The following is a 23,013-nucleotide window of genomic DNA, read 5'->3' on the forward strand; positions in this document are numbered from 1 at the left end:
TCAAAGAAAAGAAAAATTTATAAAAAAATAAATATAATTTCATAAGTTGATAAAATAATTAAATAGCTTTATACAGCCAGTACCAGAGAGCCACACATTCTTAATGAAACTAGACATCATTATTGGAAATAATTACAATAGTACAATTAAATTGTCTTTGTTATGACTGTTAGCTATAGGGTCTGGAGTAGGTTAAACCATAAACATCCTTCTGGGGTTCTCCCACCATTTCAACCTAATAAAAGTTATAAACGCCATAATAGATGTCGCTATCAGTAACTAAAATTACTGCAATTACATTATATTCGCTCGTGTAACAAAAAAGAACAAACTTTCTGTATAATAAAAATCAGGGTAATATTTTTTGTTTATATACGGTATTTAGTATTTAACGTTGACATACATTTAGAGACTCACCGTAAACCGATAGCTTAACGACCTGAGAAAATCCGGAAGGTGCCTCACACTATAAACGCATTCTCTAACACATTGTTGGGTATATGTTACACTGGCTAAGTAACTTGGGAATTTGGAACAGTGAAAGGAATGCCTTAAATAATTCTAGTTTATGATATATTTAACATTAATAGAAGCAGACAAAGGAGTTTGGGGAATTCTAACCATTCTAAATCTCTTGTCGTAGATACACATTATAACGACGTTGTGTTGAGAATCCCTTTGCAATTTACGAATAACAGTGAATATTATTGTCCAAATCTTCGAAGCCAAAACTAAGGCTAAATAATTAATACATTAGAATGTAGAATGTAGAGACTCCTTTTCCGCACTTAGACTCTTAGCAGGTCCGTTGTGCGTGAAGTCCTGGCTAACTAAGCCAGCCTAACTCCTTCCAGAAGCACAGAAGCTTCCTGGGCACTTCGCAGGCTTCTCGGAGCGACCTCACTGTTTTGAGGATATCTGTACGTTGTTTAGCCACAGCCTCGCATTCCAGGACTACGTGGGTGACTGTTTCCTCTGCGCTGAGACAGCCTCTGCACACGGGGCTATCTGTCACGCCTAGGACAAAAAGATGTTTGTTGAGGAGACAATGGCCCGTGATTGTACCTATCATTGTTCTGAGACTAGTTCTGTTAAGGTTTAGTAGCTGTTTTGTCATTTTTGGGTTAGCTGCCGGCATAGCCATTTTGGATTGCCTACAGTCCTCACTTCGTGACCAGCGTTGTTGCTGGAGTTCTTCTGATCTTTGGCGAATCCATGCTCGCACCTGCGAGAAGGGCAAGGGCAGGAGAGGATACGGGCCAGCAGGCAATATGTCCGAGCCTCTTCTCGCAAGTTCATCGGCAGCATCATTGCCAAGAGATCCACTATGTCCTTTAATCCACTGTAGGGTAACCCTGTTTGTCAGGGCTATTTCCTCCAGTGCATTATGACATTCTAGTACCAGCAAATTATTTGTCGTTTTGCTTGCTAGTGCCAACAGCACAGACGCACTGTCGGATACAAACTTAATGCAAAAGTTGTTTACTCTTAGTCGCTGCACGACTCTGGCTGCTTCTGTCAGGGCGACACATTCGCATTGAAAAATCGAGCTGTGCGTGCCTAGAGATAAGTGTGTGTTAATGTTGAGATCCAAGGAGAATATGCCAGCGCCGGAGCCACGCCCTGTTTTTGAGCCATCAGTATATATTCGAAGCTCATTCAGGATCGATCGATCACATTTCTCTTCTTTCATTTGGACCTGGTATTTCTTGTTTATTATATGTTGGTTAACGATCCTATCGCATGGCGCGGCTATTAGAGGTTGGTACTCTATTGCCCTGTTGAGAATCGCTGTGTGTGCGCTATAGTGATTTTTGCCCCATAGATCCAATATCATAAGCCTAATGGCTGCTAATGCTGCCTCCTGCTGTATGTGTAGATCCAGGGGTACAATTTTTAGGGCCAACTCCATTGCTGCAGTTGGTGTTGTTTTCATGCAACCACAGGTAGCCGATAGAGCGAGCCTTTGGAAGCGCCCAAGTTTCGTTATTGTCGTTTGTAGTTCTGTTCTCGGCCACCATACCAGGGCACCATAAGCTAGCATTGGCCTTATTACGGCAGTGTATAGCCATAGGGTGATTCTGGGTGATAGGCCCCATTTGACGCCTAGCATCTTTTTGCATTGATAAAAGGCGATCGTTGCTTTGTTTAGTTTATGTTCAAGGTGTTTGTTCCATAGCAGTTTACTGTCCAGAATCACACCTAAGTATTTAACACTTTCTTTTAGTTTTAGTTCAGTGTTGAAGAGTTTCGGTAGCTTGTGCGGTCCGAGAACTCTCCTGTTTGTAAATAGCACTAGTTCCGTTTTTAATGGATTGACAGATAGCTCGTGCTGATTGCACCATCTCTCAATTACTCTGAAAGCTCTTCCCATGAGATCGCATAAGGTGCTTTCAAAGTTTCCCGATGCTAAGATAGCTATGTCATCCGCATACCCTACTGTGTAAAGATTGATAGCATTTAGTTCTGTAATGAGCTCATTTACCACTAGATTCCACAAGAGCGGCGAAAGGACGCCACCCTGTGGGCAGCCCCTGCAGACAATGCCTCTTGTAGTGGTATTTACGGTGAACTGTATAGCTCGTTGTTTTAACATATTATTGATCCACTCTGTAAGAGTCGTTGGTACTCCACAAGATACAAGCGCTCTGGTAATGCTCGCGAAATTCGTTTTGTCAAAGGCACCTTCAATGTCAATAAATGCGCCAAGGGTTGACTGCTTTATCTTCAATGAGTTGCCTATGCGGGAAACAACGTTATGGAGTGATGATTCCGTTGATTTGCCTGAGCTGTAGGCATGCTGATTGGGATGTAAAAATCTAGACAGGGATACCCGACTACGAATCTCCAGATCTCCCAGCCTCTCCAGCGTCTTGAGAAAGAATGAAGTGAGACTGATGGGCCTGAATGATTTGGCCTGGGTATAGTCCTCTCTACCCGGTTTTGGGATAAAAATGATTTTCACTTCTCTCCATTTCAGAGGTATATAGCGGTGAGCTAAGCAGGCTCGAAATACTGGTACCAGATGGTTCACCAAGATATTCCCACTCCATCTTAGTAGACCTGGGAATATGCCGTCCAAGCCAGCCGCTTTGAATGGTAGAAATGAGTTGATTGCCCATGTTACTTTTTCTTTCGTGATTATTTTGTCAGCTACCTGCCAGTCGGAGTTGATGGTGGTTCTTTCCGAATGGGGTTGCCATGATTGCTCGTTGGTGATTACACAGCCTGGAAAGTGAGTCTCCAGTAGTAATTCACAGGTTTCAGTTTCGGTTTTTGTAAATGTTTTGTCTGGTTTTTTAAGGCAACCTATCGAGTGATGGGTCTCACTGGAGAGACACGATTTGACTCTACTTGCCTGGTTATTGTTTTCAATACTAGTGCAGAAGTGCCTCCAGCACTCCTGCCTTCTAATACGAAGAAGTTTTTTGAATCGCCGTCTTGCGACTGTGTAGTTGTCCCAGTCGGAGGGTAACATTGTGTTACTCGCTCTATTGAAAAGCTTCCTGACTTTCCGGCGGTGCCTTTCCAGCTCGGGGCACCACCAGTTCTGTTTACCCCCCCATCTTGGAATGGTGAGGGGACACGACTGCTCATAGCATGTCAGGAGTAGGGACGTTAAGTTGTTAACATGTTTATCTATGTCCTGTACGTCAATGTTTGTTGGTATCGTTAGTTTGTCTACCCCGGAGCTGACAAGTCTGTAAAATTTTGCTGAATCAGTTCTTCGAGGTATTCTTCTTGGTTGTGGTTTAGGTAGTTCCCCTTTGATTGCAAAGCGGATCCACCTATGATCCGAGCATGATAATTCTCTTGATACGTGCCAGTCCTGTATGTGATTTGTCAGGCCTGCCGTTATCAATGTTAAGTCAATTATGGTATGTGAACGCGCGTTGATGAAGGTTGGTTCTGAACCGATGTTTGCTAAGATAAGATTATTACTAAGAATGAAATTAAGCATATTCTCACCTCGAGCGTTGGTATTACTGTTACCCCATAGTGTGTGGTGTGCGTTGGAGTCTACTGCGATGATGAGCTCCAGTTGGTCCCTCTCGCAGTAGTCGGCCAGAAGGCTGAGTTCCGGAGTGGGTACATCCTCGTCGCCCGGTAAGTAGGCTGACGCCAGGACGATGTCTGGTTGCTCGTTTCTGGGTAACCTAACAGTTGTAAGGTCCCTTGAACATAGTTCGTTTATTAATAATGCTGGTACATGTTTAGGTATTATTATGCAGGTTCTTGGGTTACTTACGGAGGTGTCCAGTAGAATTTTACCAACAGTGTTACCCAGACCGCATATTTTGCCATTCCGGATCCACGCCTCCTGGATCGCAGCGATGGTCTTGGGGTTGGTTTCCAGCAGTCTGCGCAGGGAAGCCGTCGCTGTTTGACTATGCTGGAGATTAGCTTGAATGAGGTCAGTTCGGCGAGGGGGAGGAGTCTCCTGAAATAACTCTTCATCAGAGGTTAGTTGTGCCGCCTCCATGGGGGACTGAGTTTCGGCTGTTCAGTCATCCACAGCCTTCCCCTTCGGTGACATGGGAGGCACTGGCCCCGTCGTCGCCGTCCCCGATGTACTCGCGGTGGTTACAGGTGGGGCTTCAGCTACCTGTGAGGACTCCTCCTTTTCTAGGATCCGGATATAAATGTTCCCCAACAGGTAGTATATCCGCCTTTCCTGTGCTTTAATCGTTATGATCTCGGACTCCGGTACACGAAGGAAGAGAGAGACACCTGTTGGGTCCTGTGTTCTCCTTTCGTGTGTAAGGGTCCATGACCTAATGTTTAAGTGGCGGTTTTGCCTCGTTACAATTCTCATTAGGCTCTCCGTACTGCCAGTGTACTCTGGAACATGTAACAGACACGGAACCTTCCTTGGGATTGCGGACTGAGGCCGAACCACTAGTTTGGTATCGGTTATGGGGTTGTTGATGACTTCGCAGGTTCTGGTTAGCCACCTCATTGCGAACGCGTCCTCGCACCAAATCTTGAGGACACCGTCCGAGAAATGGGCTTTACCCCGGAACCGGATGTCATTTGGTTCTGTTGTCAGGGTAGCATCATAGTCCGCCATTAGTTCGTCATGTAGCTTACCCTGGATTTGTAGGCGGATATCTTCCGCTTGTTCTGGCGTCATATCTAGGAAAGGCTCAGTCATTACGGCAACACAAAACTTATTAGCTTTGTATGATGCTGCCGCTTCCGCGTAATTCGCCGAGGTCCCTCCCACCGTACGAGGTTTATTGGGTTTTATCCTTTTCCGTTCTCCGGTCGGTGTTACGGAGTCCTCCGGCCGTACGCGTTTCTGGCCTTTCGTCGGTTGGTTAGTTTTTGGTTTTTTGGGGTTGTTGTTGGCTGGGTTCTTAGGTACCCCTTTCCTTCCACCTGTTGCCGTGGTGGCTTCAGGGGCTGGTTTAGGGTCCACTGGTGGCCCTTGAGCGGTGCTTGACCGCTTCTGCCATTCTGCCGCCCTGCGGGCTTTTTTGAGTCGACGCCTCTTTGAGGCGCTTAAAACCCTGGTCATAGCCGGTTCCTGAATAGCGGTTTTCAGGGCCGTCATGTCCATGGACGAGGACGGTGCACCAGGTGCATTCGCCATCGCAGTCTCAGTCTCCCGCATCGCTTTTGCCGCAGGTGCCTCACCTTCAGACGCAGACTGTTTTGTTGCATCGTCCAGAGTTGCTACCTTTGGCTCAACCGACGCAGTCAACCTAGCCGCAACGGTGGACGCTTCCTTTTGCGGTGGTGCTGTTTGTTCCGCTGGAGAGGGTACGGTCCTGGGAACAGCCTGGTGTGGCTTTTCCACAGTCGATTCCCTTTCCTTCGGAGTTATGGACGCTGCCCGAATGGGTGCATCCATATGTGAGATGGGGGCATCTGAGTGTCGTGCCACTGGTGACATGCACCGTGGCTCGTCCTGAGACGCCACCCTGGGTTTATTGGTTTGTTTCTTTTGTTTTGGTTTATTTTTAAAAATTGCCTCTTTATCCATGAGGTTAAATTAAAATAATTTCACCGTTGGAGCTCTCCACCCGCCACGGAGCCCTCAGTCGGGGACGTCGCTTGTTCAACAAGCAGACGTCAGAGCTACTCCTCCGGTATAGAGCCAGCGTGTAGGCAGGTAGACGCGTCCGCACGCCGCAAGGGAGTACGAGGCTGTTTGCACCACGAGACAATGATGCCCACTAACCCCGAGTCCCGTGCGGCGCCGACGGCCTCACCCCCACACCCCGACTCTCGCTAAGTAGCCCGCTTATGGGATACCACAGCCGGTTGACCAAGGCTAGCTAGTCCCTGGCCTCCCGTGTGAGGGGAAATCCAGACCAAAGAGGTGTGTTGTGTGCAGCGCACAACTGTTGTCCGGCGCACTGCTACACTCAACCACCAGGATTCCTTCATCCCCCCGTACGGGTCCCCGCGCACGGCACAAACACGCGGGAGGTCATTGACTGTCCACCGTCCTGTCTTCTTGGACGATGAACTCGCAAGGACATGACCTCTCCATCCCTGCAAAGGTCCGCTTGGTGGTTTCAGTTGCGTCTATTACTTAAGGTATTAGACCAAGAACGGGGTCGGCAACCTCGAGAAGGTTAGTCCACCAAACTTGCCTTGGGGATCTCAGCGACGTGCGCTACTCCCAAGACCACGCCACCCTACCCATCAGAAGGATGTGGTAGAGTAGGTCTGTATCTGTGCTACCATGCAAAGCGAAGCGAAGCAAAGCAAGCATGTCGTGCAGGGAACCGTAAAAGCGTAGGCCCAGACCCCCCCCAATTAATACATTATACTGTTTGCTTTTGTTTTTGCCGTGTTGGTAATCGGTTCTAATATTATGTTTATTTAAAAATAAATAAAATCAAAGGATCACACCATCAAAATGTAAACTGTTTTTTCTGTAGTGGTTTTCTTTAAGATTTGATGCAATTTGTTTTTATTAAAAAAAAACTATTATTCAACACCCATCTGCGTACGTCTATACGTCTGTTGAAAGTCAATATCATGTGTGAAGTAATACATAGTGTGTGCTGTAGTTTTAATGTAACCATTAACTATAATACAGAAATGAAATTACAAGTATTGAAATAAAACTTATAAGCTAATTATTTGTTAATAAAAACTTATTTATTTTTTGTGGGAATAGTGTAGTATATTTAAATCAAATAAAGCAAAAATGTACACAAATCTTTGAAGACTCTTATACTAAAAGACGAGTTCACAGCTCTTTAGCTACAGGTGCGTTTTAAGCTGAGTATTTGCCATTTTATAAGGATCCTTTCCTCACACCTGACACAAGATGTCGCCTTTTAATGTGTGCCTAGCACTTTTATGTTCCGTTTTAATGTTTCGAGTATCGGAAATCAGGTCAAGATTTATAACGTTTATTGACGATTTTTAAACATAAAATATTTATTGACACTTCAGTATAATATAAGAGTTACTTTATTAGTAAGAAATAATAATTTTTCAAAACGTATTATCTTTTTTAAAAACAATTAGTACACTGTGGTAATACGATTGAATAAGTTGTAAAATTACAGTATTTTTAAAGATTTAAATTTTTGTTTGTAACGTCATCCTAAAATGTACAGATTTTAAAAATACTATCAAAAATATTGCTAATATAGGCTATATTCATGTCGAAATATTTAAAAAAAAACCTTGCTTCGAGCAATTAAAAAAATCTTTAGTAACTGAAACACGCGCCACCAAAACACTACTAATTACAATTAATTTTATAATACAGATATTATAAAAATTGTTCTAAAGGCCGGCAACGCACTCACGAGCCCTCTGGCATAGAGTGTCCATTGGCGGCGGTATCACTTAACATCAGGTTAGCCTTTCGCCCCTTTGCCCCCGGTTGAATAAAATAAAAGCTCGGAGTTAATTTATACGCAAACAAAAGTCTCGCCACTCTTAAATATGAAAACTCAACAAAGTGTTACACAAACAATGTGAAATGGTTTGTGTACCGTCTAACAGTGAAAAATGTGTAAAGTATGTACTGTTAGTCAAGTTAAGCTTGACTGATGTGTAAAACGGTCTCAATGCATTCGGGACGTAGAGAATAGAGTTAACAGTCATTTGTTTTACTAAAAAGTTTCTAGTTAATAATCTTTTTAATTTACTCTTAAAAACAATTCACGTATTTTATTTTGCTAACACGATTATCATTTAAAGGAACACTATTTTAATATAAATATGGCGTTTCCCGGCTGTTGTAGCTGTAATTTTTATGACTTGAACTTAGAGACGCCATCATTTTTTGGCGATTGTCGATATGAGACCGCAGGACACTACCGGACCACAATTTCCGAAAAGCATTCTAAGCCACTAGAATGCTCTTCGAACTAATATAATCCTTTGGCGTTCATATAAAAGACTTGAAAATGTATTTAAACTAACTTGGAAGCTTTAAAGGAAGCTTATTAAGACGACATACTCAGTCCATAACCAGATAACAAACATAGGTTTGTTATTTCTTTCTTGGTGGATTCTTCACCACACTAAATAGTATACGTAATAAAATATCGGATAAGTTATTGAATAACAAGAAATTAAAAAAATAATTATACGAATGCGAACATCATGTTGTGCCATCTGTTGACAAAACTACGCGTCATTTTACATCGAATTTTTGTTTGTTCAAGAAATTTTGATCTTTAGGTGAATGAATGAATACGTAACCACGCTTCGATCTTGATCGAAGACATGTGTTACCTCAACAAAAAAAATATATATCAGAACGTGCTTTAACATGCAGTATCTCAATATTATCGCCAGAGAGAAGAGGTCTTATGTGTAAAACTGCCATTCTTCTTTCGAAATGACAAGCAATAAAACACTGCAAAAAAGATGTATTAATCTTATTACCTTAATGAACTCCTACATTAAGTTCAAGGTGAGATATCATTAGAATGTGCCTAACTTTCTAATGATATCTTATCTTGAACCTACTAAATAAATAAATAAATCGCTTATTTGCAAAGTATGTGGTGCATTTAGATTGATTAATTATAAAAATAAAAAAAAATAGGCATGCAAATGACATTTTGATAATGTATTAATAATGAAAATAGTAAATATATTATTTTAATTATATATCAATTTTTGTGAAAACTTAAGATGCTAAAAGTCAAGACATACATTACCTCTTAAAATCTATTTACCTTCCCTATGATAGCGTTCCAAACTATAACTTCTGCTGTAAAATCGTTTCCTAGCCCTGGCATAACAACAGGAATAGATCTAGTTTTATTTTATAAAAACCTGGAATTCAACGAATGCTGAAAAGAACGCGTTCTATATTAATAACGTTTACATAAAGAAAACCTCATAAATATAGTATAAAGGCGTGTTACAAGTTATAGTTTGCACTGTAGCTTACGGCGTGACTGGGAGAAATGTTTCGCCTACGAAACAAATGACTCACTTACCTGTTGATGCCTTTTCGGGCGGCTCAGGCTTACCCGCTATCAATCTCATGCGAGCAATACCTTCTTCAAACTCTAAAGACATTTCTCATCTTAAAATGTATTCAGTCGTGTTAAAGTGTTGCATTATCTATCTGCTGAATACTAAAAATACTTCTCACAAGTATAGCACCTCAATTTGATAGGCTTTTCTTCTTTAGATTAAAATGTTTTCAGAAAAAATTTAATGTCAGATACTCTGTCACTTTCTGTGTAATAGAGAGACAAATATACGATTCAATTTATTATTCAGAAGTATGTATCACAGTAAGAGATTTAAGTATATCTTACATGTTATCTTACATGTTATGTCATTTCAGAATTATTTTGCGTAGATTTCTTTTGCCTTGTCACACGATATCATGCGTTATATTATAAAGCCAAGATAATTTAATCTTAATCAAAGTAGTTGTAGTCAAAACTGGGAAAGAGTCCCAAAGTTGAATTCTTTTTGTTTGTTTGTTCCCTTTTGTAAATCTTTTTGCAGTATCATGTATTCCATATTTGGCTATATTTTCAGTGTATTTGTTTGTAATTATAATATATAATTTATGTTAGCTGTAGGATTTCGAAATAAAAAAGTTACAGAACAGTGGATAGGCTTTTGAGAAAAGCCTTTGCCAAAAGGCACATCTATACCGCAGTGAAACTATATTCACACACATATATTATCACAGAGATTCGGAATTTAAACGAATAAGAAATAAAATTGGGTATCATATCTAACATATCTGTATAAAATAACTAGCAGACTCGGCCAAGCGTTGCTGTGGCTAAGGTTTTTGTTATATTACATAGAAGTAAACTATTCAAGGGAAACGGTAGGAGAACTTATGTCAAACATTGGTGCGTTTAACACAGCGCCATCTGTTAGAATTGTATATAATAAACAAATAATTAACAATAAAATAAAATTGCGATTATAATTTGAGATTTTAACTATCCTATCTCTCAAGTTGGATCGAACTGCACATGGTGTGCGAATTTTATTATAATCGGTTAAGTGGTTTAGGAGTCAATTGAGGACAAACATTGTGACACGAGATTTATATATATTAAGATAATTAATTGATCAAAAAACATTAATATTGACATATTGGATCGTCAAGGAATACGTTTGGAATGTCCAAGGCTCATATTTTTGCCGTCTGGTTGTATTAACTTAGTGTAACATTTTTGTATGTTTACAGTGTCGTATCACGACTCCCTCACTTTGCTGTCTGCACTTGAGATTTGCATAATTCATGATGCGCCATGCAACCTTTCTACAAGTAAATACTGTCCACGGGCTAGCACTAACTTAGACCTTCAGTTTTGTATACATACACATATTTTGCAGTGGCGCGCTATGTTCAAAGCATATATTAGGAGTCCAAATAGAAACACTATATTAAAATCGAAAACATGTTCTTATTCAAGGTATAGAGTTTAATCCTTAGGGCTTCTTGGCAGCTAGAAATGTGTTTAATAATAGAAAAATAACTAATAGTAATCTTCAGTGTTCCTTTTTCGAAACAGCGCTAAGTATTAGTCCCAAATGTCAAAAGAGAGAACATCACGTTTATGTTATTATGTAAACCAAAAGAAACTAGTAGAAATAGAAGAATTAGTAGAAATAGAAGGAACTAGCCGTCGTGGATTCAGCCTGTTGACGTCCACTGGACAAAGGCCTCTCCAATAAATTTTCAGTACCCCGTGCTTTGTATCCACCCACACCAGGTCTGCTATCCATCTAGAGGGAGGCTGTCCAACGCTTATAGAAGCGAAGCAGTAAAATAGATCAAGTACATTCAATACACACGGTGGTATAAGTCCCAGACATTACCTATAATAGTAAATAAAATATAAAACACAGCAGCACAGGTTTGTTTCTGCTCTAAATCTTGATAGATATTAAATTCAATCCAAGTGAATAGTATCAGTATCACAGTGTGAGTAAAATGGTGATTTTCGGTTGAGAACCCTATACTGTATAAACAACAATTTTAGAGCGAAACATGATGAATAATAAAATGTAAACTGTTAAAATTCTGCTTTTCAATGATTCGTTATATTGCATGATGTTTAATCTATCTTTGTATTTTAATGCGCTTGCTTGTTTTCTGTTTTTTATACATAAATTGTTTATCTATGTAATCTGTTTTGACTTTCTGTATTGTCTTAGTATTTTGAATTATAATATGTATAAGTATTAGCTGTTAGATTACTTATAATCAAATAAATAAATAATAATAAAACATAGCAATAGAGTTCTTACTATAGAAATGAAAATTTTTTTTTAAATATATTTACCATCAGAAGAATATTTAATTTATTTAATATTTTTATTCATATGTAACCAAGTACACTTATGACCGACAAAAGAAAGAAAAAATTTAAATCTGCATTTACTACCAGTTCGCTTAAATGGCAAGAAACTCTCCACCACTCTTTTTAATCGCCAAGTATGAAGTCATACAAATTGTTTATAAGGAAAATCAGACAGACTGCCACTGGAGCAAATGAATGCCAAGTATAAGGATTTAAGTAATCGTCAAATTTATAAAAAGCTTTATTGATTTACAAACTTATAAATGATTTACAAAACAATCTATTAAAGTAAATAAAAAAAATAATTTAAATTGTATAATGTACAAAACGCACAGCGAAATAAAAAATAATGTGTAAAAAATAAAAGACTATCTAAATATGAAATTTCATAAACCAATTATTGACAACAAAAAGACACTATAAAAATGAGAAAGGTGTAATTTTCTAGCTTTTACGTTTAATGCTAAAAGAATTCCGTGTAGCGTAGGTCGTAATTAAAATTTCGTATAAATGTGAGTAGGGAGCAAGTTGGAGTTTTGAAATGTCGCTAAAATTATAACTGCATATTATTTGGAGAGAGAATGTGACCCATTCAATGGTAGCGGGCTCCAGGCGCCACTCCCGAAAGGAATTTTGTCAAAGCACCAACTACGTATACATTCAGTATTCCGAAAAATACTATTAGAAATTGTTTGCTCCTGGAATTCTCTTTGAAATATCAGTTTTCCAGGTTGTTTACAATTTTATCCTATGTCTGTAAGTTTTATTAGTGGCCTTTTTAAACGAAGAAATATTATTATGTTATCAATTAACGTGATCTTAAATATTACGGCAATCTATTTTTATTTGTATCAGACAAATAAAATTCTATCAATCAATAACTGTATACATACACACCTTCCGAAATTTTGAATAAAAAAATATGACGTCGAATTTGGGTTCGATTACCGGCATAAAAGTATTTGCTCAAGCGGATTTCGCAATTTCATCCACACTTAAACTAAAAATTAAAACATAAGTTATTTAATCTTTATACAAATTCCTTAAAACTCACTTTTCATTAGAATTATAAAGCTATGGAACCAAAATGGCAATTTAAATAACCTTAATAGTTTAAATTCTCATGAAATCTCTTATCTCCAAGTCTGAGTTGTAATTTCGTCTAAAGTGTTAATTTAAATAGAATTAAAGGAACCCTTCAATTTTATTAATATTACTGTCTAAATTAAATCTCAATTGTCTTTGAAAGTTAAGGTATGTTACTTGTAAATTAATTAACATTTAAAAAAGCGAGATTGTAAAACCAACGACGCAATGCGTTTCGACGAATTGTTATTGTCCTTCTTATGTGCCATCTCCTTAGATCTAGAGAGTATGATCTACTGATGGTTGAAGTGTACAATATGTTGCGTAAGAAGCTCCGGTGTTCGACTTATTGTCATTCATTGTTATCAATTCAGAACCCACGGCGGCTACAAAATTGACTTAACCATGGCTCACTGCGACCACAAGGTCTGAACCTATATTTGCATCAGGGTATGTTTTAACTAATTCAGTGCTTTTTCTATGTCTTTTGATTTTTAGATGACTTTAGAAATATTTACTAGTCGTACACTGCCATCATTACGACACCAGTCTGTCATCCATGTAATTGTGATTGGTCTAATGTAAAGTCTGTAGTGTTGGTGTGATTACACAGGAGATGCTGACCAATCACAATCTAACGAAAGCGTAATTGATCAATTGGAATTGTTAACGTTATAAGTGCATCAAATTGTATTAAAAAAGTTATTGAATTCAAACTGAAGCACGAAAATATTGCATAGAACTATAGTTCGTTACAAAATTCCGTACGAAATTAGAGAAACAATAAAATTTTATTGTGATTAATAAAGCGACTTTAAAACTAAATTCGTTTTTTCTTTTATTTTAACTATCAAGTAATGTATTACTGTAAAAACATGCATGATATATAAGTTAAATAAAGCGTAAAATGTACCAAAATATCCAGGAAGGTTTGAACTGGATCGTCTCTGGAATTTTGTGCCTTCCTCGCGCGTGCCTTCACATCCGATTCATATCTCAAAGACTCGAATGTATGAAGTATGCAACTTATTTATCAACTATAGTTAAAGCCAAAATTGTTTATGACTAGAGAATAGTAAAAGTATGGTCGTATTGTAAGCGAGTTTACAATATTTTTAATCAATCACATTCCGGGTGTTGTTTCTTTTTATAGAACAGGGGGCAAACGGGCAGGAGGCTCACCTGATGTTAAGTGATACCACCGCCCATGGACACTCTCATTGCCAGAGGGCTCGCGAGTGCGTTGCCGACCTTTTAAGAATTGGTACGCTCTTTTCTTGAAGGACCCCAAGGGTGTCAAAAACATTGAAAATAAATACTTACGTAAGTTGTGATTCTAAAGTCTCATGAGTAAAATCTTTAATGTGATTACATAAAGATTCAAACTGAGGCTACGGCATATATCACTCACAATGCACTGGACCGTTATTAATAACTAGCGGCCCGACCCAGCTTTGCACGGGTGGACATTTTTTAAAATTTGTTAAGTATACGTATAGTTTTCGCAGTGCATGCAATGAAAGATATTTTACAGGCATTTCTTTTGACTTTTACACTTTGGGTAATATTATTGAAGTTTTAGTAGGGATCCTTATTTTTTCTTGCAATTAAAATAGCCTGTATTGATAGGTAATAATGTAGAAAAAAATAGTATTTTTTAAATCAGAACATTACTTTTTGAGACATTTCGTTACAAACATATACAAATCTTTCCTCTTATACTACTGTATGTGTGTATGCCACTGAACTCCTCTTAAACGGCTAGACCGATTTGATTGTATTTTTTATATGCGTTACGGAATTGGTTTAAATTCATAAATAAGCCCGGTAGATAGCGCTGCAGTCGGTACTTTCATACTTTGTTTAATATCCTGATCGCTTGAAATATCATGCAGGAAGACGTCTGTAGGGTTCGCTAGTATTATTATAGTATACACGAAAGCCAAGAAAAGTAATACATATTTAAATAAAGTAGAAGATTATAGTGCATAAACGTACATCGCTGAAAGCGCAAGGTCCAATCAAACTGGAGAACGACTTAAAAAAAAATACAGCAGAGATCACTTACAGTTAAATGTTACCGCGTTGCATGCAGTCCATTAATTTAGTTATATCATATCAAAGACGTTTTTATGTACGATTATAAAAAATATATACATGTTCATTGCATACTTTACGTATTAAGAATAATAAGAATAATGCCTGAATGCGTTAAAATTGAAATGTCAATCATAGTCTTCATAGTTTTTTATTAATGTTAGTAGGCAGAATTTGAAATTCCACCCAGTTGCCCACTGAAGTATTTCCAAACCAATTGGTCCTTCAATTACCAATTTTAAAAAGGCCTGCAACTTACTCGCGTTTTTAAGCTTTGACTTGTGAAGCTATCGCGGAATATGTTTATAAGGAGTATTAAGAATATGCATAGTGCAAAATCACTTGCATCATGAGCATACTCCATATACACAACTTTACGAACTTAATTTTTCCCTTACTTTATACATACAATATGTATATTGTATACTTATCACTTAGTTAGATCTATTTAATAATTTTTATTTATTTGTTTCCTTTTGTAAAGTTTTGAATCTTTTTGTAGGAAAATATTATGTATTCCATCTCTGGCTATATTTTTAATGTAACTTTTTGCTTATAAATAATTTTTAGCTGTAGGATTACAAATTAAATGAATAAACGAAATTCATAACTATCACAACTTTATACGCCTACATTTAAATTTTTAGTAAGTTACATGACAACAACGCGACAAAAAAATATTAAACGAATTAGTAATGTTTGGTAGCTAAATTATAAATATACTCAATTGAGGGTAGTACATCGATAATTGAACGGTAAATACTAGCATTTGTTTTTGAATCCAAATTCTCACAGATTTGCTTATATACGAGTTTAACGTGATCCATATCATTTCACGCACGAACGAAGCACGCTAATATAACCCACTGATCTTTGATCGCGTTTGCTCTTCCCTATTTACTGAAGCGACTTGCTTACATTTATTTTCTTTGGCGTTTGAACTTTGAAAACTTAATTTGCTGAGCCAAAGGTTTGATTTCAAGCGAGCCTTTTCGACTGACCTTTTATCTATTTATTTTGTGTTTGTTGAAATAAAAAAATTATTTAAAGTTCTGCAGACACAGATAATTTTTCGTTTGGTAAGAAAATTATTGTTTTGTTTAAGAGAGTGTAAACAATTAGCAATATTTTTTAGCTTTTTTCAGCATCAGCGGTGGCCTTAGGGAGTGGCACTCAGGGCAATCGCCCGGATTCTCGCTCTCGCAGGGGCCTAGCGCAACAATTAAAAAAAATACCATAGAAAATTAAAAAAAAATCGTTTTTTTTAACTACATTTTTATTAATTTTGAATTGGAATATATTTCCTAATAACATAAATAAACATAAAAGTAATAAAGATCCTTAGTAACATAACGCTAAATTAAAATAATTAGTTAACTAAATTCACTCAAAACAAAATTGAAAAATTCATTTCTATATATGATATATATGATAATCTAAATATCTAAACCAAACAACCAGAGCTATTTCGCATCACATACTTTTCACGAAGGACAAAGGGCTTCTAAAGACCTGCCGCTCCGAGCCTCCCAATGGATAAGGCCACCACTGTTCTGATAAAAAATTCAAGAAAATGCTGAAATGATTAATAGTTATCTAAAAGCTTATGCATTAAATAATAATAATAATAATATATAATTAATTATATATGTGTATGTAACAAATGTTAAAATTAAATTTATAGGATCTTAAAGTTGCAGAAAACAAAAACCAACGCTGAAGTATATAAGATAGATATTTATAATCGAAATTATATCATTTTAATAAATTTATTCGGTGTATTTAAATTAGCCAGTTTTTTACGGTTTGGTATCCATTTAAACAGTTCAAACTATAACAAAAAAATATACAATAAAAACTTCACTAGACAATGTCTTACTTTCTTCAAGCAAACAAGAAACAGCTAATGTTAAACAAAACATGTAAAATACAAAGTAAATACATAATATGAACGTTAAATAAATAGATATAATGGAAACACATCAGTAAACAAATACAAACTTAGTCTTAAATGTAAGTTCTCATCCCGCGGCAGCGTACTATAATTACCGATTTCCCATTGTTTTCAACTAAAGTCTATTAATTTCAAAACTTCGTGGACTATAGAGAAATACGATAACTCGGCTTTGTTTACTGCGATGTATTGCACTTATAATGCATAACTGCTCGTTGGTATAATACAAATAACAAGTATATTGCTCCAAAATATAATGGAACACACACATTTATGACGTCATATCTGTAACAGAGTTCAAGACAACAGACAAGCAGCGATTGACATACCAGTCTGCAGTAACTGTCCTTCCATCTTCTAGTCCAACTGTCGCGAAATAGCTGCCGTACTAAAGATTGAGGCATCATCTTTTTTCCTTGACTACTTTCTTTCTTTACCTTAGTTAGCCGAACCTTGACAGAACTGGAAATAATGTCAAATACAGCATTTGAGTCACCGCCGTTAAACTTATCTAACATTTGGCACCAGTTCATGAGATATTGTTTCTGGTGATCGGTTAAAGTATGGGGAATCCGTCTGGTACTAAGATTTCTGACGCCTACATGTTTATGTAATATTTTTTTAACTTGACTCATACCAATGCCAAGCTTGCCCGTATTTTCCGTCACTCTCTTATATTCTTCTACCATGCGTCGCACAGCATTGATGTTATCTTCAGTAGTCGCTGTTAAAGGACGTCCCTCACGTGTATCATCTTTGAGATTTGATAATACAATAAGTGGTACGAGATGGCGCTTCATTCAGAAATGTTACTCGCAGCTTTGTTGTTGAGTAAGCCCATAACGAAAGTCTTAATAAACCATTAACCGAAAAAATTTCGCGTTAGGCTCATTTTCACGTGTAACATGAGTTTTAGATTTGCCGCCAATTCACAATAACAACTGACAAATGGATGCAACTACATAAGGCTACCAAAGAGTTCTAAAATTGAAATTCAAAAAAGTTTTTATTAGCAATGCTTCTGACTGGCCAGTTCTAAACATTTTCAATGTTACCCACGTACATCATTTTAGTTACATAAATTTAAATGAGGGTGATCAACACTTTTTGATTAACTTACTGTTTGGTTTCACTTGGATAGTGTTGGACGCGTTGTATTTGTTAGTAGATACGACCTCAATTTCCTAATATTGTAGTGTGATTGTGCGTTTCGACTATTGTAAGGAAAGATATCAGTAACTTATAAGTCTAACCTCTTTTTATTCCCAAACTAATATAATTTCTCCATATCCTTACGCCTGACAATTGTGTGCCTTTCTTCTTGATACGGATATAATGAAACGAGGAATTCTCAGGAATTATTATTTTAGAATAAACTAGAGTATAGACGGGAACCTTTAGTTGTGGTAATAATAATAATAATAAATAAGCCTTTTATTCAGATCAACTTTTTGGGTACACATAATTATAAACATAGATTACATTAAACGAAGTAAATCTTGCTGGTTTTGGCAAAGGCCTCCTCCAACCTTTTCCATTCATACCTTTCTTCGGCCACTATGGTCCACTTCACTCCTGCCACTCGTCTCGTGGTAATGGTTTTAGTTGTCATTTTCATTTATATATTTATTTAATTATAAGTAATCTAACAGGTTATATTTATACATATTATAATACAAAATACTAAGACAAAACATAAAGCCAAAACAGATTACCTAGATAAACAATTTATGTATATAAAACAGCAAACAAGCAAGTGCATTAATAGATAAAGATACATTAAAAAAAACAAAACTGAAATTTTACATTTAAAAACAACAAATAATACTTAGAATGTAAAACTACTACTTAAGCAAAATCAGTCTTCCCGCTTCTTCAAGAACTTCTTGACTTTCTTTTTGAGGTGGAAAAGATCCATATGCTGATAATTATATATAGGTTAATAGACGATTGGGAAGAAAACATTTTTTTTAAACCAGATTATGGTCAAGTTGTCTTGTGACATAAACCGGGCAGCCCTGCAGCAACTCTACGGTAGTCCATCTTTCTTTTGCTTTGTCTTGGATAATATCTTTGTCCATTTCCCTGTTTTACTTAAAAAATGAATATTAAAATTTTTTTAAACTGAACTGTCAAAATTTGTTGACAGTTCATTCCTCATTGCAAGCTTAGACAATAAACTCCATTTTATATAGGTACTTACGATACGTATATCTTCCCTTCAATCAAGTACAAAGCAAAATGGAATATCTATATCAATCTTAGTCACTGTCGACTGCCGAATAATAGCGTTTACCGCCACATATTATAGACGACATGAAAGATATACTCGGATTCATTACGCTTAGTGGAACAATAATAGAAATATTTGTAAAGGTCTTTATCCTTTATTTGTATTTTTCTTAACAAGTAGGTGCTTGATTTCATTAAATTTAGGAGAAACGTTTCGTTTTAGTCGATACTTTCTGTAACTACACTCTGTTTTCAATCAATGCAGATAATATTTATATGTAAAAACTCAAAATCTAGTTTTCTTAGTGCTAATAAATCGTATGGTATCTCATGGCATATGTATGGCGTGGGATAAACTAACAAAAAATAATAGGAAGTCAATTGCAATATATATTTAATTAGCAGACTCGGCCAAGCAGGGCTGTGGCTAAGGTTTTTGTTATATTACATAGTAGTAAACTATTCAAGGGAAACAGAAGGAGAACTTATGTGAAACGTATTTACTTTTAACACAGCGCCATCTGTTAGAATTGTATCAAATAATAATTTGCAATAAAATAAAATTGCGACTATAATTAAAGATCTAAGCTATCCTATCTCTTACGGTGTGCCAATTTAATTTAAAATCGGTTAAGTTGTTTAGGAGTCCGTCGCGGACTAACATCGTGACAGGAGATTTATATATATTAAGATTATCTTTGAATTATCATGAGTTTATTGTTGAGTTGTATTGTTAAGTAAAATTTTATACAATGAAATAGTTTATCTACTTAATGTAACTAAAATACACACTCGGCTAATCATTAAAAAAGCTACCAACAATTTTGCTGGAAAACGCTACATGCTCCATCCCAGTTAAAGCAAGCGTAAAATAATTATGGAGAAAAGTAAAATTAGTTCCCATTTTCTGGCTTAACACTTAATTCTCCTACCTAAGCTTAAATACATTTATGCGGAGAGTGGTTTACCGGGAATTATCCTTATAGTTTGATAAGGCATTCTAAATTTTAGAGTTTCTTAGAAAAAACATAGGTATTATGAAAATCAAAGGGAAGAATTCAATGTTTTCTAAGATAAAGTTTTGACATTCGTAATAAAAAAATTGTATACAATAGTTTACTGGTAAGCGCTACCATCGCCCATGGACACTCCATACTGGCTGAAGGGTCATCACGTTGTTCGTTTCGTACACGGAAAATTACTGTGACACGGCGGGAAATTTCAAAAAAGACATTTATCGGTGGTTATATTATATACGTGTTGTTGAGGGAGGATCAGTGGAACTAAAGCGTCAAGCTAATGGAGTACCTGAGCCTTCTAGCGTGGAAGCGAGAGGGCGGACGAAATATTTATACGATTTTTACAAATTTAAATTCAGTGACATTGTTTGGATATGCCATTAATCATCAGTGTATGTTGAATATAAAATGACATTTTGCATGCTTTATGGCTTGGTCAAGTTTAACTTTAATCTGTCGGTTATTCGATAAAACTCTATTTTTTTCTGTGGAAGAAACGTTTTTGTTGTTCTTCGTTTTTCATTTTATAGTCTCATTATTTTATTGAAATTAGTGTAAAAAGATGTTATTATGAATCTTCTTCTTTTAGTGCCTCTCCATTACTGGAGGTTGGCGGTCTGTCTCTTGAAGCGTGTCTTGTGTATAATCTATTATACGACTGATGGTATTTCTTTATTCTAAAAAAAAAAAAAATTATTTTATTCTGACATAAAATAAGAATTCTGATATATTCATCAGATAACAGATAAAAATGACAATGTTTTGTAGACTGTTATAGTTATAGTTTGTGTCAATATATTCTGATTCTGATGACTAAAATTGTTACGGCTAATGGCGACGTGTATCTCGCTCGTATATAATATATACATATTAATATTAAGTTTCTCATGTAAATAAAATATTTCTGTTTTGTAATGAGAAATAAAGTTCTTTAAACATTATATTCAAAGACAATTTGAAGTACAGAAGAGGTTCTCTTTCAAAATAATTTGACAGAGAGAGCAGTTTGCACTTGGCACTAGTCAAGATGCCTTAACAGTGTGTGTAGAAAGTCGAAAACTAAATTGTACTAAAATTTGTCGACACGAACTGTCATTTTCATCAATTATGAATCAAGTGCCAAATTGTCCGTAAGTCAAACTGCATTTGATATCTAGTGTTTTGACAGTTAATATTTTGACCATAATGCAACTTTGACTTGTCCCTGAATCTTTATAAATTTTAAACAACTACAAATGAACATGATTTTTGTTATTCCATAGATGGGCCACCTGTCAGTAGTTATACCTCCCGACATAGCAGACAGTGAAGGTTCCGAGGCCAGTGCTGTTGAGGGAGGATCAGTGGAATTAAAGTGTCAAGCTAATGGTGTACCTGAGCCTTCTACAGCATGGAAGCGAGAGGGCGGACGAAATATCATCTTCCGAGATGAAAATGGGAACGAAGTGAGAGGTAAGTAATATTTAAGGTATTTCATATTGACTGATATATTACAAGGAGTTCTTTAAATCGGTGATGAGAAAATAAACTTACTAAATAACGGTCATAACTCAGTAAAGCCAGAGTAAATATCCTAACTGAGTTAAGTCATTATATATTTGTAAATGCGACGATTCGTCTCGACTCATTAATTAGTATCAAATATAGGAATATCATACAACTCCGATTTAATCCAAGTTATTTTATTTTTGGGCCTAAGATATTGTCGTGATTATATGTTTTTTTTATAATATGCAAGTAGGTAATCTGCCTTGCCGGATATACGTTGTCGACCTTATTATTATTATTAATAGATCTAATTCATATTTTTTATAATACGCAAACTATTGCGCATTGCACAAAAAATTCCTAGAATAACAAAAGAGAAAATTTCGATGGTTAACGCATAGGCCTCGAAAGAATAAAAAGTATACAGTGTAATATTACATAGCTGATAACATTGTTTACTGGACAAAGTTCAAGAGTTTTTATATACAATACAGAACTATAAATAAATCACTTTCCGCTGTAGACCGTTTATATTGTTTCCACGACGTCACGCGGGATAGTACTAGTTAATTACAACTAAACATATAAGAGGATTTGCAAAGTGGGGTTATAAACATAAGCCCAATCGGACCAGTACAGTTGCAAGTTCGTAACTCCTATTATGCGGGTTTGAAATTCAAAACGTTATGAATGCTCTAGATTCTAGAACTATTATAGTGATCTAGTTCAATTAACTATTTAAATGGTTCTACTTATGGTTACTAATTACAAATCATATTTAACATCTGTCTAAATAATTATATAAACAAGCATTCTTTTTCCGCAAATATAACTTTCATATGTCATGATATAGATTTGTAATAGTAATAATAATAATTTAACAAATAATTTAAATAAAAATTTAAAACTACCTGTAGGTATACCTCGGTACTCTAAATATTTCTGATAATGTTTGAAAAAAATCCCCTGTAGCCAGAAACTTTAACGTTATTTCTAAATTTGTCCGTGAATGTATATCTCGACGCATATTTGTATCTTTCTTTCGTATAGACGGTCCAATTTCTAGAAGTAAATATGAAAATTGGGCTCTGAAATGGTTTCTCCTAGCTATCTATTTTTAACCCAACTTTTTTCGCCGTTTAGTTAATTCTAGTCTTAGAAGAGCAAATGTAATTAAAACGCACGCACTGCACTCATAGTAGCAACTGGCACAGAAATACGATTATTGCTTTTGAAATTATGTTTACACGGACTCAATTAATTTAGCATTGCGAGGTAATTGTCCCCAAACTAGCGAGCGAGTTGTGTGAATATTTAGACGACGAAACTTCTTTATATTCTTTCGATAATCGTACCT

General features: G+C 36.2%; 1 protein-coding gene across 1 annotated transcript in view; it reads left to right on the plus strand.

Annotated features, from left to right (window-relative positions):
* The window catches only part of LOC110996202 (lachesin-like), a 67,530-nt gene that overhangs the window by 34,398 nt on the left and 10,119 nt on the right, over positions 1–23,013 (plus strand). Inside the window, exon 5 of the mRNA XM_045632404.1 lies at positions 21,431–21,620. Within this exon, the coding sequence (XP_045488360.1) occupies positions 21,431–21,620 (190 nt within the window). The remainder of the gene's footprint in view (positions 1–21,430; positions 21,621–23,013) is intronic.

The sequence above is a fragment of the Pieris rapae genome, chromosome 19 (assembly GCF_905147795.1).
Source record: "Pieris rapae chromosome 19, ilPieRapa1.1, whole genome shotgun sequence".
In the NCBI taxonomy this organism is placed as follows: domain Eukaryota; kingdom Metazoa; phylum Arthropoda; class Insecta; order Lepidoptera; family Pieridae; genus Pieris; species Pieris rapae.